Source organism: Oncorhynchus gorbuscha, linkage group LG24 (genome assembly GCF_021184085.1).
Source record: "Oncorhynchus gorbuscha isolate QuinsamMale2020 ecotype Even-year linkage group LG24, OgorEven_v1.0, whole genome shotgun sequence".
NCBI lineage: Eukaryota > Metazoa > Chordata > Actinopteri > Salmoniformes > Salmonidae > Oncorhynchus > Oncorhynchus gorbuscha.
Window position 1 is genome coordinate 66177567 of NC_060196.1, and position 16418 is coordinate 66193984.

General features: G+C 50.2%; 1 protein-coding gene across 1 annotated transcript in view; it reads right to left on the reverse strand.

Moving 5' to 3' along the window:
- Positions 1-16418, reverse strand: part of LOC124012294 (protein spire homolog 1-like) — a 125445-nt gene that overhangs the window by 74143 nt on the left and 34884 nt on the right. The window contains exons 3-4 of the mRNA XM_046325757.1: positions 13742-13981; positions 1138-1263 (exon numbers count right to left, since the gene is read on the reverse strand). Of these exons, the coding sequence (XP_046181713.1) occupies positions 1138-1263; positions 13742-13981 (366 nt within the window). The remainder of the gene's footprint in view (positions 1-1137; positions 1264-13741; positions 13982-16418) is intronic.

The window sequence follows — 16418 nt, forward strand, 5'->3', positions numbered from 1 at the left end:
AACATGTCAGGGGCGTTCTCACCTCTTAGTGAGTAAGGGATTGGTTAATAAACATGTCAGGGGCGTTCTCACCTCTTAGTGAGTAAGGGATTGGTTAATAAACGTGTCAACCTCTTAGTGAGTAAGGGATTGGTTAATAAACATGTCAGGGGCGTTCTCACCTCTTAGTGAGTAAGGGATTGGTTAATAAACATGTCAACCTCATTGGTTAATCAGGGGCGTTCTCACCTCTTAGTGAGTAAGGGATTGGTTAATAAACATGTCAGGGGCGTTCTCACCTCTTCAGTGAGTAAGGGATTGGTTAATAAACATGTCAGGGGCGTTCTCACCTCTTAGTGAGTAAGGGATTGGTTAATAAACATGTCAGGGGCGTTCTCACCTCTTAGTGAGTAAGGGATTGGTTAATAAACATGTCAGGGGCGTTCTCACCTCTTAGTGAGTAAGGGATTGGTTAATAAACATGTCAGGGGCGTTCTCACCTCTTAGTGAGTAAGGGATTGGTTAATAAACATGTCAGGGGCGTTCTCACCTCTTAGTGAGTAAGGGATTGGTTAATAAACATGTCAGGGGCGTTCTCACCTCTTAGTGAGTAAGGGATTGGTTAATAAACATGTCAGGGGCGTTCTCACCTCTTAGTGAGTAAGGGATTGGTTAATAAACATGTCAGGGGCGGGCGTTCTCACCTCTTAGTGAGTAAGGGATTGGTTAATAAATAAACATGTCAGGGGCGTTCTCACCTCTTAGTGAGTAAGGGATTGGTTAATAAACATGTCAGGGGCGTTCTCACCTCTTAGTGAGTAAGGGATTGGTTAATAAACATGTCAGGGGCGTTCTCACCTCTTAGTGAGTAAGGGATTGGTTAATAAACATGTCAGGGGCGTTCTCACCTCTTAGTGAGTAAGGGATTGGTTAATAAACATGTCAGGGGCGTTCTCACCTCTTAGTGAGTAAGGGATTGGTTAATAAACATGTCAGGGGCGTTCTCACCTCTTAGTGAGTAAGGGATTGGTTAATAAACATGTCAGGGGCGTTCTCACCTCTTAGTGAGTAAGGGATTGGTTAATAAACATGTCAGGGGCGTTCTCACCTCTTAGTGAGTAAGGGATTGGTTAATAAACATGTCAGGGGCGTTCTCACCTCTTTGGCACTCTTGATCTTCTCCAGGAAGCTGCGTAGCTCTCTGGTCTCGGCGTAGAGCGCCCGACACACAGCCTGGTAGTGGTTAGGGGCATCAGAGGGGCTGGGCAGGTGGGACGTACATAGCTGGAGGGAGGAGGGACGGCAGACAAAGTCACACACTGATAATAACGCAAGGTGTACACAAATTATTAGTGGAAGGAGATTGAGAAGACAGCCCAGAACAGAGTGTGATGAAGAGAAGTTGTTGATGGCTGATGTTCCCTGGGGAGCAACCGGCCCTAGTAAGTAAACCCTGATGTTCCCTGGGGAGCAACCGGCCCTAGTAAGTAAACCCTGATGTTCCCTGGGGAGCAACCGGCCCTAGTAAGTAAACCCTGATGTTCCCTGGGGAGCAACCGGCCCTAGTAGGTAAACCCTGATGTTCCCTGGGGAGCAACCGGCCCTAGTAAGTAAACCCTGATGTTCCCTGGGGAGCAACCGGCCCTAGTAAGTAAACCCTGATGTTTCCCTAGTAAGTAAACCATGATGCTCCCTGGGGAGCAACCGGCCCTAGTAAGTAAACCCTGATGTTCCCTGGGGAGCAACCGGCCCTAGTAAGTAAACCCTGATGTTCCCTGGGGAGCAACTGGCCCTAGTAAGTAAACCATGATGTTCCCTGGGGAGCAACTGGCCCCAGTAAGTAAACCATGATGCTCCCTGGGGAGCAACCGGCCCTAGTAGGTAAACCATGATGTTCCCTGGGGAGCAACCGGCCCTAGTAAGTAAACCATGATGTTCCCTGGGGAGCAACCGGCCCTAGTAAGTAAACCATGATGTTCCCTGGGGAGCAACCGGCCCTAGTAGGTAAACCATGATGTTCCCCGGGGAGCAACCGGCCCTAGTAGGTAAACCATGATGTTCCCCGGGGAGCACAGGCAGGAGAGGTCAAGTACACCAGGAGAGGTCCGGTACACAGGCAGGAGAGGTCCGGTACACAGGCAGGAGAGGTCCGGTACACAGGCAGGAGAGGTCCGGTACACAGGCAGGAGAGGTCCGGTACACAGGCAGGAGAGGTCCAGTACACAGGCAGGAGAGGTCCAGTACACAGGCAGGAGAGGTCCGGTACACCAGGAGAGGTCCGGTACACAGGCAGGAGAGGTCCAGTACACCAGAAGAGGTCCGGTACACAGGCAGGAGAGGTCAAGTACACCAGAAGAGGTCCGGTACACCAGGAGAGGTCCGGTACACAGGCAGGAGAGGTCCGGTACACAGGCAGGAGAGGTCCAGTACACCAGAAGAGGTCCGGTACACCAGGAGAGGTCCGGTACACAGGCAGGAGAGGTCCGGTAACCAAGAGAGGTCCGGTACACAGGCAGGAGAGGTCCGGTAACCAAGAGAGGTCCGGTACACAGGCAGGAGAGGTCCGGTACACAGGCAGGAGAGGTCAAGTACACCAGGAGGGGTCCGGTACACAGGCAGGAGAGGTCCGGTACACAGGCAGGAGAGGTCCGGTACACAGGCAGGAGAGGTCCAGTACACAGGCAGGAGAGGTCCGGTACACAGGCAGGAGAGGTCCGGTACACCAGGAGAGGTCCAGTACACAGGCAGGAGAGGTCTGGTACACCAGGAGAGGTCCGGTACACCAGGGGAGGTCCAGTACACAGGCAGGAGAGGTCCAGTACACAGGCAGGAGAGGTCCGGTAACCAAGAGAGGTCCGGTACACAGGCAGGAGAGGTCCGGTACACCAGGAGAGGTCCGGGACACAGGCAGGAGGGGTCCGGTACACCAGGAGGGGTCTGGTACACCAGGAGAGGTCTGGTACACCAGGAGAGGTCCACTACACAGGCAGGAGAGGTCCAGTACACCAGGAGGGGTCCAGTACACCAGGAGGGGTCCAGTACACCAAGAGGGGTCCAGTACACCAAGAGGGGTCCGGTACACTGGGAGGGATCCAGTACACCAGGAGGGGTCCAGTACACCAGGAGGGATCCAGTACACCAGGAGATGGTAATGCACCATAACGTTGGATTCCAACGGCTGATAAACTCCACAGAAAAGGAAACGGGCGACAACAGTAGCTAACTAACTAGTAGCTAACTAGGTCACCCCTAGACAGCGTCCGTTGCCACCCCCTGCCAGTCACCTTTATTTTTTAGGGGGTATATTGCATATAGATTTTTGCTTCTATCAATGTAATTGTTCCATTTCCAACCCCCTCATATTTTTTGTATATACACACACACACACACACATATATATCTACACCCCCCCCCATAATTTGTAAAGTACTGGGTTGTGCCATGGCGGAGATCTTTGTGGGCTATACTCGGCCTTGCCTCAGGATGGTAAGTTGGTGGTTGAAGATATCCCTCTAGTGGTGTGGGGGCTGTGCTTTGGCAAAGTGGGTAGGGTTATATCCTGCCTGTTTGGCCCTGTCCGGGGGCATCATCGGATGGGGCCACAGTGTCTCCTGACCCCTCCTGTCTCAGCCTCCAGTATTTATGCTGCAGTAGTTTATTGTCGGGGGCTAGGGTTTATTTGTTATATCTGGAGTACTTCTCCTGTCTTATCCAGTGTCCTGTGTGAATTTAAGTATGCTCTCTCTAATTCTCTCTTTCTCTCTCTCGGAGGACCTGAGACCTGAGTTTTTTCCTAGGTTTTGGCCTTTCTAGGGAGTTTTTCCTGGCAACTGTACTTCTACACCTGCATTGCTTGCTGTTTGGGGTTTTAGGCTGGTTTCTGTACAGCACTGAGATATCCGCTAATCCAAGAAGGGCTTTATAAATACATTTGATTTTGATTCAGACCCATGACTTTTTCCACATTGTTTTATGTTATAGCCGTATTCTAAAATGGATTAAATTGTTGTTGTTTTTTACTTACATCGATGGCAAAACCTGAAAATGGCTGTCTCTCAATGATCAACAACCAATTTGACAGAACTTGAAGAATGTTTAACTTTAGAAGTTTATTTATATTTTTTAAATGGGCAAATGTTGCACAATCCAGGTGTGGAAAGATCTTAGACTTACCCAGAAAGACTCACAGCTGTAATCACTGTCAAAGGTGATTCTACAAAGTAATGATTCAGGGATGTGAATACTTATGCAAATGAGATATTTCTGTATTTAATTTTCAATACATTTGCAATAATGGGCTATGTTGTGTGGATGGGTGAGAAAAGGGGTAGGAATACATTGTGAAGGTACTGGAAGTGCATAAACTAGCAAAACAATAGACATTTAACAGCTGTGACCCTCACGGTATGCTGCTGTGACTAACAGGTCTGGATGCCTGAGTTGTCATGCCAAATGATGCATTCAAGGAGGAGTTGAAAAATGTAACATGTCTGGTTTTAAGTCTTTGTTGTTGTGCATGTCACCGCCCGAAACAGCCAGGTGAGGGTTTTGTCCCAAGCGGCACCCTTATTCCCTATGAAGTGTTTTTGACCAGGTGCCATTTGGGACACAAAGGTGTTATCTTTCTTCTTCCTCCTCTGAGGTAAAACTGACAGCAGCGCAGCCTGGCTGAGTTCTAAATGGCACCCTATTACGGGGGTTCCCAAACGTTTTCACTCAGGGACCCTCTTCCAGCATTGGGGAAGATCCCACACCCCCCCTGCGCGACCACTTCTATTTCTATGGGCACAAGTACTGTTAATGACACAAACTGTTCACACCCTTCTTGTTGGTGGAGAGAAATCTGCAGGTTTAAAGCTTATTTTCTGCAATACTACACATTATCATTTTGTCTCCCCAAAGAGCTCGGGGGTCGAAGGTCGAGTCACGCGTCCTGCGAAACATGACCCGCCAAACCGAGCATCTTAACATCCGGCTGCTTAACCCGTAAGCCAGCCACACCAATGTGTTGGAGGAAACACCGTTCACCTGACGACCGAGGTCAGCCTGCAGGCACCTGGAGCGCCACAAAGACTCGCTAGAGCACGATGAACCAAGTAAACCCCCCCCCCCACCTGGCCAAACCCTCCCCTTACCCGGACAACACAGACCCAAAGACTCGCTAGAGCACGATGAACCAAGTCAGGTTTAAAGCCGGACTGAGTTCCGATAAAATATATACTACATATGGAATGTATTCAGATCCCTTTACTTTTTACACAATTTGTTATGTTACACAGAGAGACAGAGCGAGACCGAGACCAGCTGAATCACAACAAAGACAACATTATAGGGTTATTAAGGTGCAGCATTCATTCCCAGAGAGCCAACATGAACATTAAGAAACGGAATTATTTGGAGAGAAAAAACATATATACACAGTATGTATATTTGTGTGTGAGTATGCATGTGAGAATGCCAAGAGTGTGCAAAGCTGTCATCAAGGCAAAAGGTGGGTAGTTGGAAGAATCTCGACAATATAATATATTTTGATTTGTTTTTGATTCCATGTGTTATTATTATGTGTTAGAATTATTTCATAGTTTGGGTTTCTTCACTATTATTCTACAATGTAGAAAATAGCCAAAATAAAGAAAAACCCTGGAATGAATAGCTGTGTCCAAACTATTGACTGGTACTGTATATACACAGTGCATTCATAAAGTATTCAGACCCCTTGACTTTTTCAACAATTTGTTACATTACAGCTTTATTCTAAAATTAATTATGTTGTTTTTTCCCCCATCAATCTACACACAATACCCAATAATGACAATGCATATAACATCTTTATAATTTCTTTGGAAAAATTCGTAAAAAACAGAAATATGACATTTACATAAGTATTCCGATCCCCTACTCAGTACTTTGTTGATGCAACTTTGGCTGCGAGCTGAGCCTCGAGTCTTCTTGGGTTTGACACTACAAGCCTGGCACACCTGTATTTGGGGAGTTTCTCCCATTCTTCTCTGCAGATCCTCTCAAGCTCTGTCAGGTTGGATGGGGAGCGTCGCTGCACAGCTACTTTCCGGTCTCTCCAGAAATGTCCGATCCGGTTCAAGTCCTGACTCGGTCTGGGCCACTCAACGACATTGAGACTTGTCCGAAAGCCACTCCTGCGTTGTCATGGCTGTGTGCTTAGGGTCATTGTCCTGTTGGAAGGTGAACCTTCGCCCCCAGTCTAAGGTCCTAAGTGCTCTGTCTGGAGTAGGTTTTCATCAAGGATCTCTTTACTTTGATCCGTTCATCTGTCCCTCAATCCTGACTTGTCTCCCAGTCCCTTCCACTGAGTAGGGACTGCCGTCTGGCCATTCTACCATAAAGGCCTGATTGGTGGGGTGCTGCAGAGACGGTTGCCTTCTGGAAGGTTCTCCCCACTCCACGTAGGAACTCTGGAGCTCTGTCAGAGAGACCATTGGGTTCTTGTTCACCTCCCTGACCAAGACCCTTCTCCTCAGATTACTCAGATTGGCTGGGCGGCCAATTCTAGGAAGGGTCTTGGTGGTTCTAAACTTCTTCTAATTAAGGATGGAGATGTCGTTGCCTACCCTTACCACCTGGGGGAGACACGTCAGGAAGTCCAGGATCCAGTTGCAGAGGGAGGTGTTTTATCCCAGGGTCCTTAGGTTAGTGATGAGCTTTGAGGACACTATGGTGTTGAACGCTGAACTGTAGTCAATGAACAGCATTCTCACATAGGTGTTCCTTTTGTCCAGGTGGGAAAGGGCCGTGTGGAGTGTGATAGAGATTACGTCATCTGTGGATCTTTTGGGGCGGTATGCGAATTGGAGTGGGTCTAGGGTATCTGGGATGATAGTGTTGATGTGAGTCATGACCAGCCTCTCAAAGCACTTTATATGGCTACAGATGTAAGTGATGCAGGGTTACCTTCTTGGGCACAAGGTCTATGGTGTTCTGCTTGAAACATGTAGGTATTACAGACTGGGTCAGGGAGAGGTTGAAAATGTAATTGAAGGCACTTGACAGTTGGTCGGCGCACACTTTGAGTACACGTCGTGTTAATCCGTGTGCCTTGAGGCCTTGTGAAAGTCAAAGGTCTGACAGAAAGAAGCTCGTGTTTTCTTAGCTCAGACGAGTGCATTGAGCACCGAGCCAGTTTGAGACTTCCCTGCTTCTGTTACCGTGTCACGTCAGTTAGATTCACCCTAATCAGCATCCCAAATGGCACCCTATTCCCCATGTATTACACTATATTGACCCAGACTCCATAGGGCTGTAGTGCACTGCTATTGACCAGGGCCCAAGTGGAATAGGGTGTAATTTAGGAGGCTGACTAACTACCCTATCAACCCCTTAGTCTGGGAAGGAGTGAGAAGGAAGGAGAGTTTGAGGAATGCAGACGTATCTAATATAGCCGTGCTGCTGCATCTATTTCAGATGTGACTGGAGGTCTCCAGAGGGAGAAGTCTGGTCTGTGGGGAAAGCTCTGCTAATGACTGCATCCCAAATACCATCCTGTTCCCTATGGGCCTTGGTCAACAGTAATGCACTTTTTAAGAAAATATGATGCTATTATGTATGAATGTACTCCTCAGAGACAGACACTAAGCTCTGGTGAATCCATTTTTCACATGAGTCAAACAACAACCAGTTAAACAAGTGATCGTTGGGTATCAACATATTTCAGTCATTGTTTGTCTGCATCTGGTTGAAGTGCTGTGTCTACTATTGGGTTCTGAAATCATGAAATGTACTTATTCATGTCACTGAGGGAGAGGGGAATGTATAATGTTTACATTCTGAATATGTTATTGTTAGCCATCAGGGATCCTATGGGAGGAAAAGAGACTGTCTGGTTCCAGTCACCATGACAGCCGTGAGTTGGGGAGGCGTGAGCACTTTGGGGCAGCGGTCAGGTCAGATGAAGTGAGGAAGAACAGATATCACTAAGGTTCTGCCTAGCAACAGGGATGCATTGGCTGTTCAGATGTGTAGGAGGAGACTCGGCACAGGAGAAAGGGTTTCATACCAGTGCTTGTGTGAATATGTATTTTGTCTTATGCAGCTGTATTGACCCAATGTGTGAATAAACTTGGTTAGAGCTTGAATAAGCGTCTGAGTTTTAATAGGTTAATTTAGAACCTATCTGTACCTACAGAACTTCTAGACTAATTACATTTTTTTTATTTCACCTTTATTTAACCAGGTAGGCCAGTTGAGAACACGTTCTCATTTGCATCTGCGACCTGGCCAAGATAAAGCATAGCATTGTGAGCAGACAACACAGAGTTACACATGGAGTAAACAATTAACAAGTCAATAACACAGTTGAAAAAAATGAAAAAAAAAAGTATATATACATTGCGTGCAAAAGGCATGAGGAGGTAGGCGAATAATTACAATTTTGCAGATTAACACTGGAGTGATAAATGATCAGATGGTCATGTACAGGTAGAGATATTGGTGTGCAAAGAGCAGAAAAGTAAATAAATATAAACAGTATGGGGATGAGGTAGGTAAAATTGGGTGGCTATTTACCGATAGACTATGTACAGCTGCAGCGATCGGTTAGCTGCTCAGATAGCAGATGTTTGAAGTTGGTGAGGGAGATAAAAGTCTCCAACTTCAGCGATTTTTGCAATTCGTTCCAGTCACAGGCAGCAGAGTACTGGAACGAAAGGCGGCCAAATGAGGTGTTGGCTTTAGGGATGATCAGTGAGATATACCTGCTGGAGCGTGTGCTACGGGTGGGTGTTGCCATCGTGACCAGTGAACTGAGATAAGGCGGAGCTTTACCTAGCAAGGATTTGTAGATGACCTGGAGCCAGTGGGTCTGGCGACGAATATGTAGCGAGGGCCAGCCGACTAGAGCATACAGGTCGCAGTGGTGGGTGGTATAAGGTGCTTTAGTAACAAAACGGATGGCACTGTGATAAACTGCATCCAGTTTGCTGAGTAGAGTGTTGGAAGCTATTTTGTAGATGACATCGCCGAAATTCGAGGATCGGTAGGATAGTCAGTTTCACTAGGGTAAGTTTGGCGGCGTGAGTGAAGGAGGCTTTGTTGTGGAATAGAAAGCCGACTCTTAGATTTGATTTTATATTGGAGATGTTTGATATGAGTCTGGAAGGAGAGTTTGCAGTCTAGCCAGACACCTAGGTACTTATAGATGTCCACATATTCTAGGTCGGAACCATCCAGGGTGGTGATGCTAGTCGGGCATTACGCCAATGGCACCCTATTCCCTTTATAGTGCACTACTGTTGACTAGGGCTCATAGGAGACTAATTCGTATCCGCGTCGTACCGCTCTAATGCGTCGTACCGCTCTAACGCGTCACCGCGTCGCACCGCTCTAACGGGACACTGCGTCGTACCGCTCTGACGAGTCGTACCACTCTAACGCGTCACCGTGTCGCACCGCTGTAACGCCTCGTACCGCTCTAACGCGTCGTACGGCTCTAACGCATCGTACGGCTCTAACGCATCGTACCGCTCTAACGCATCGTACCGCTCTAACGCGTCGTACCGCTCTAACGCGTCGTACCGCTCTAACACGTCGTACAGCTCTAACGCGTCGTACCGCTCTAACGCGTTTTACCGCTCTAACGCATCGTACCGCTCTAACGCATCGTACCGCTCTAACGCATCGTACCGCTCTAACGCGTCGTACCGCTCTAACGCGTCGTACCGCTCTAACGCGTCGTAACGCTCTAACGCATCGTACCGCTCTAACGCGTCACCGCGTCGTACCGCTCTAACACGTCGTACCGCTCTAACGCGTCGTACCGCTCTAACGCGTCGTACCGCTCTAACGCGTCGTAACGCTCTAACGCATCGTAACGCTCTAACGCGTCGTAACGCTCTAACGCATCGTACCGCTCTAACGCGTCGTAACGCTCTAACGCATCGTACCGCGTCGTACCGCTCTAACGCGTCTCACCGCTCTAACGCATCGTACCGCTCTAACGCATCACCGCGTCATACCGCTCTAAGGCATCGTACCGCTCTAGCGCGTCACCGCGGCGTACCGCTCTAACGCGTCGTAACGCTCTAACGCATCGTACCGCTCTAACGCGTCACCGCGTCGTACCGCTCTAACGCGTCTCACCGCTCTAACGCATCGTACCGCTCTAACGCATCGTACCGCTCTAACGCGTCACTGCGTCGTACCGCTCTAACGCATCGTACCGCTCTAACGCATCACTGCGTCGTACCGCTCTAACGCATCGTACCGCTCTAACGCGTCACTGCGTCGTACCGCTCTAACGCATCGTACCGCTCTAACGCGTCACTGCGTCGTACCGCTCTAACGCGTCACTGCGTCGTACCGCTCTAACGCGTCGTACCGCTCTAACGCGTCACCGCGTCGTACCGCTCTAACAAGTCTCACCGCTCTAACGCATCGTACCGCTCTAACGCATCGTACCGCTCTAACGCATCGTACCGCTCTAACGCATTGTACCGCTCTAACGCATCGTACCGCTCTAACGCGTCACTGCGTCGTACCGCTCTAACGCATCGTACCGCTCTAACGCGTCACTGCGTCGTACTGCTCTAACGCATCGTACCGCTCTAACGCATCGTACCGCTCTAACGCGTCACTGCGTCGTACCGCTCTAACGCATCGTACCGCTCTAACGCGTCACTGCGTCGTACTGCTCTAACGCATCGTACCGCTCTAACGCATCGTACCGCTCTAACGCATCGTACCGCTCTAATGCGTCACTGCGTCGTACCGCTCTAACGCATCGTACCGCTCTAATGCGTCACTGCGTCGTACTGCTCTAACGCATCATACCGCTCTAACGCATCACCGCGTCTCACCGCTCTAACGCATCGTACCGCTCTAACGCATCGTACCGCTCTAACGCATCGTACCGCTCTAACGCGTCACTGCGTCGTACCGCTCTAACGCATCGTACCGCTCTAACGCAACATCCCGCTCTAACGCGTCGTACCGCTCTAACGCATCGTACCGCTCTAACGCATCACCGTGTCGTACCGCTCTAAAGCGTCGTACCGCTCTAACGCATCGTACCGCTCTAACGCGTCGTACCGCTCTAACGCATCGTACCGCTCTAACGCGTCGTACCGCTCTAACGCGTCGTACCGCTCTAACGCGTTGTACCGCTCTAACGCATCGTACCGCTCTAACGCATCACCGTGTCGTACCGCTCTAAAGCGTCGTACCGCTCTAACGCATCGTACCGCTCTAACGCATCGTACCGCTCTAACGCGTCGTACCGCTCTAACGCGTCGTACCGCTCTAACGCGTAGTAACGCTCTAACGCGTCGTACCGCTCTAACGCGTCACCGCGTCGTACCGCTCTAACGCGTCGTACCACTCTAACGCGTCGTACCGCTCTAACGCGTCGTAACGCTCTAACGCGTCGTACCGCTCTAACGCATCGTACCGCTCTAACGCATCTCACCGCTCTAACGCATCATACCGCTCTAACGCGTCACCGCGTCGTACCGCTCTAACGCGTCTCACCGCTCTAACGCATCGTACCGCTCTAACGCATCGTACCGCTCTAACGCGACACCGCGTCATACCGCTCTAACGCATCGTACCGCTCTAACGCGTCGTACCGCTCTAACGCGTCGTAACGCTCTAACGCATCGTACCGCTCTAACGCGTCATACCTCTCTAACGCATCGTACCGCTCTAACGCGTCACCGGGTCGTACCGCTCTAACGCGTCGTAACGCTCTAACGCATCGTACCGCTCTAACGCGTCACCGCGTCATACCGCTCTAACGCATCGTACCGCTCTAACGCGTCACCGCGTCGTACCGCTCTAACGCGTCTCACCGCTCTAACGCATCGTACCGCTCTAACGCATCGTACCGCTCTAACGCATCGTACCGCTCTAACGCGTCACTGCGTCGTACCGCTCTAACGCATCGTACCGCTCTAACGCGTCACTGCGTCGTACCGCTCTAACGCATCGTACCGCTCTAACGTGTCACTGCGTCGTACTGCTCTAACGCGTCACTGCGTCGTACCGCTCTAACGCATCGTACCGCTCTAACGCGTCTCACCGCTCTAACGCATCGTACCGCTCTAACGCATCGTACCGCTCTAACGCGTCACTGCATCGTACCACTCTAACGCATCGTACCGCTCTAACGCATTGTACCGCTCTAACGCATCGTACCGCTCTAACGCGTCACTGCGTCGTACCGCTCTAACGCATCGTACCGCTCTAACGCGTCACTGCGTCGTACTGCTCTAACGCATCGTACCGCTCTAACGCATCGTACCGCTCTAATGCGTCACTGCGTCGTATCGCTCTAACGCATCGTACCGCTCTAATGCGTCGTACTGCTCTAACGCATCGTACCGCTCTAACGCATCGTACCGCTCTAACGCGTCGTACCGCTCTAACGCATCGTACCGCTCTAACGCGTCGTACCGCTCTAACGCATCGTACCGCTCTAACGCGTCACTGCGTAGTACCGCTCTAACGCATCGTACCGCTCTAACGCAACATCCCGCTCTAACGCGTCGTACCGCTCTAACGCATCGTACCGCTCTAACGCATCACAGTGTCATACCGCTCTAATGCGTCGTACCGCTCTAACGCATCGTACCGCTCTAACGCATCACCGTGTCGTACCGCTCTAAAGCGTCGTAACGCCGCTCTAACGCGTCGTACCGCTCTAACGCATCACCGTGTAACGTCGCCGCTCTAAACGCGTCGTACCGCTCTAACGCATCACCGTGTCGTCGCCGCTCTAACGCATCATACCGCTCTAACGCATCGTACCGCTCTAACGCATCGTACCGCTCTAACGCATCGTACCGGTCTAACGCGTCGTACCGCTCTAACGCATCGTACCGCTCTAACGCATCACCGTGTCGTACCGCTCTAACGCATCGTACCGCTCTAACGCATCGTACCGCTCTAACGCATCGTACCGCTCTAACGCAGCGTACCGCTTTAATGCATCGTACCGCTCTAACACGTCGTACCGCTCTAACGCATCGTACCGCTCTAACGCATCGTACCGCTCTAACGCGTCGTACCGCTCTAACGCATCACCGCGTCGTACCGCTCTAACGCATCACCGTGTCGTACCGCTCTAACGCATCGTACCGCTCTAACGCATCGTACCGCTCTAACGCATCACCGTGTCGTACCGCTCTAACGCATCACCGTGTCGTACCGCTCTAACGCATCGTACCGCTCTAACGCATCGTACCGCTCTAACGCATCATACCGCTCTAACGCATCACCGTGTCGTACCGCTCTAACGCATCACCGTGTCGTACCGCTCTAACGCATCGTACCGCTCTAACGCATCGTACCGCTCTAACGCATCACCCGTCGCACGCTAACGCAACCGCATCGTACCGCTCTAACGCATCCACCGCACCGCGTCGCGTCATACCGCTCTACGCACGCATAACGTACCGCTCTAACGCATCGTACCGCTCTAACGCATCATACCGCTCTAACGCATCACCGTGTCATACCGCTCTAACGCATCGTACCGCTAACTAACGCATCGCACCGCTCTACCGCGCATCTAACGCGTCACCGCGTCATACCGCTCTAACGCATCGTACCGCTCTAACGCATCACCGTGTTGTACCGTTAACGTACCGCTCTAACGCATCGTACCGCTCTAACGCGTCACCGCGTCATACCGCTCTAACGCATCGTACCGCTCTAACGCATCGTACCGCTCTAACGCATCACCGAGTTGTATCGTTACAGGTAACTATAGTTGATACAGTGAGACAGGACGTACCATGATGATGTCTCTGAATCCTTTTACATTACAGACAGTGTTTGGGTCTTCCTCGTCTTCCTCCTCCTCTGTGGCCTCGTAACCTTCATCAGGGCAGGGGTCACTGTCCCTCTCCTTCTCTGCCATGTTGGTCATCATGTCGATGAGCTGCTCCAGAGGCGGACTGAGTTCTCTCTCCTCGCTCTCCTTCAGACTGTAGTCCAATGCCTTGTAGATCATGATTCCCAGAGATTCAATCACCTACAAGACAAAAAAACAACAGGCCGTTATTCACCCACATACAGAGCCAGTAGACACTAACCAACTCCAACAGCCGGTGTTTCAGTCACATACGGAGCCAGTAGACACTAACCAACTCCAACAGCCGGTGTTTCAGTCACATACGGAGCCAGTAGACACTAACCAACTCCAACAGCCGGTGTTTCAGTCACATACGGAGCCAGTAGACACTAACCAACTCCAACAGCCGGTGTTTCAGTCACATACGGAGCCAGTAGACACTAACCAACTCCAACAGCCGGTGTTTCAGTCACATACAGAGCCAGTAGACACTAACCAACTCTTACAGACACCACTACCAACTCCTACTACCATTATGATTCCCCAAAGACACAATATGAAGACCAGTCCAGACAAACACAGTGGATCAGATTGACCATTCTGGACCAGATCAGGATGGTCACCAACTCCACAATAACCAGACAGACAAATGACCTCAGGCCCACGTGAAGACATTAAAAAAATAGTTCCTGAACCCATGTAGTCTATTTGGTGATTTATTCTGTAATTAGTTCTTTCACTCAAAATCGGACATGACCCACCTACTCCTGTTACAGCCGACTTCAACCACTGACCATCCCTACCTCATGCAAACTGATATTAAACTAAGAACATAAAGAGCAGCACTGTGGTGTCGTCGTCCCCGCCATGTCCTGCAAAAACAACTCAATCATCCCAAATGTGGAACTTTGTTTGCTACAGGGTGATATATATATGACTCTTCTAGATATCAAATGAACAAACAGTGCTGAACAGGAACCTGCATTGACCCTGTGAAAACTCAAATCAGCAGAAATGTGACCCTCTGTTAAAAAGGCCAGGCATCTCATTTACAGACATGATCTCCCTAACCAGGTGAGGGGAGGGGCCAACAAGGCCAGGCATCTCATTTACAGACATGATCTCCCTAACCAGGTGAGGGGAGGGGCCAACAAGTCCAGGCATCTCATTTACAGACATGATCTCCCTAACCAGGTGAGGGGAGGGGCCAACAAGTCCAGGCATCTCATTTACAGACATGATCTCCCTAACCAGGTGAGGGGAGGGGCCAACAAGTCCAGGCATCTCATTTACAGACATGATCTCCCTAACCAGGTGAGGGGAGGGGCCAACAAGGCCAGGCATCTCATTTACAGACATGATCTCCCTAACCAGGTGAGGGGAGGGGCCAACAAGGCCAGGCATCTCATTTACAGACATGATCTCCCTAACCAGGTGAGGGGAGGGGCCAACAAGGCCAGGCATCTCATTTACAGACATGATCTCCCTAACCAGGTGAGGGGAGGGGCCAACAAGGCCAGGTATCTCACTAACCAGGTGATGGGAGGGGCCAACAAGGCCAGGTATCTCACTAACCAGGTGATGGGAGGGGCCAACAAGGCCAGGTATCTCACTAACCAGGTGATGGGAGGGGCCAACAAGGCCAGGCATCTCACTAACCAGGTGATGGGAGGGGCCAACAAGGCCAGGACATGATCTCACTAACCAGGTGATGGGAGGGGCCAACAAGGCCAGGTATCTCACTAACCAGGTGATGGGAGGGGCCAACAAGGCCAGGTATCTCACTAACCAGGTGATGGGAGGGGCCAACAAGGCCAGGTATCTCACTAACCAGGTGATGGGAGGGGCCAACAAGGCCAGGTATCTCACTAACCAGGTGATGGGAGGGGCCAACAAGGCCAGGTATCTCACTAACCAGGTGAGAGGGAGGGGCCAACAAGGCCAGGTATCTCACTAACCAGGTGATGGGAGGGGCCAACAAGCAGACCAAAACAGAGAGCTGAACCTATCAACCCAAGATGGCAGTGTATTGTTTGTATGCATATATTCCAATTAATTTTTCAATCTCTTTTTCCATTGTTTTATTAAATATACCTCCCGATAACCCGCATCTCCGCACTCAATGTGACACGGATCTGCTATTTTAAAAAAACTTTCATCAGAAGGTAGCCAGCTAATTAGCTAAGTTACTAGCTATTTAGTCATTGTTAGCCACTGCTAGCGGCCTTTACCTCTGATCAGGCACCAGCCGTTTGCGTAGTAACGACTACCTAGCTGCTTCCCTGTTCCTTCTATTGCTGCCCCCTGGACCCTATGATCACTTGGCTACATAGCTGATGCCTGCTGGACTGTCCATTTATCACGGTACTCCATTCTGTTAATTTCTTGTTTATCTGTCGGCCCCAGCCGCGAGCTCTATTTGTGTAGTTAACTGAACCTCTCTGCCCATTCATTGCCATTTTACCTGCTGTTGTTATCTTAGCTGATTAGCCGTTGTTGTTGTCTTAGCTAGCTCTCCCAATCAACACCTATGATTGCTTTATGTCTCGCTGTATGTCTCTCTCAAATGTCAATATGCCTTGTATACTGTTGTTTAGGATAATTATCATTGTTTTAG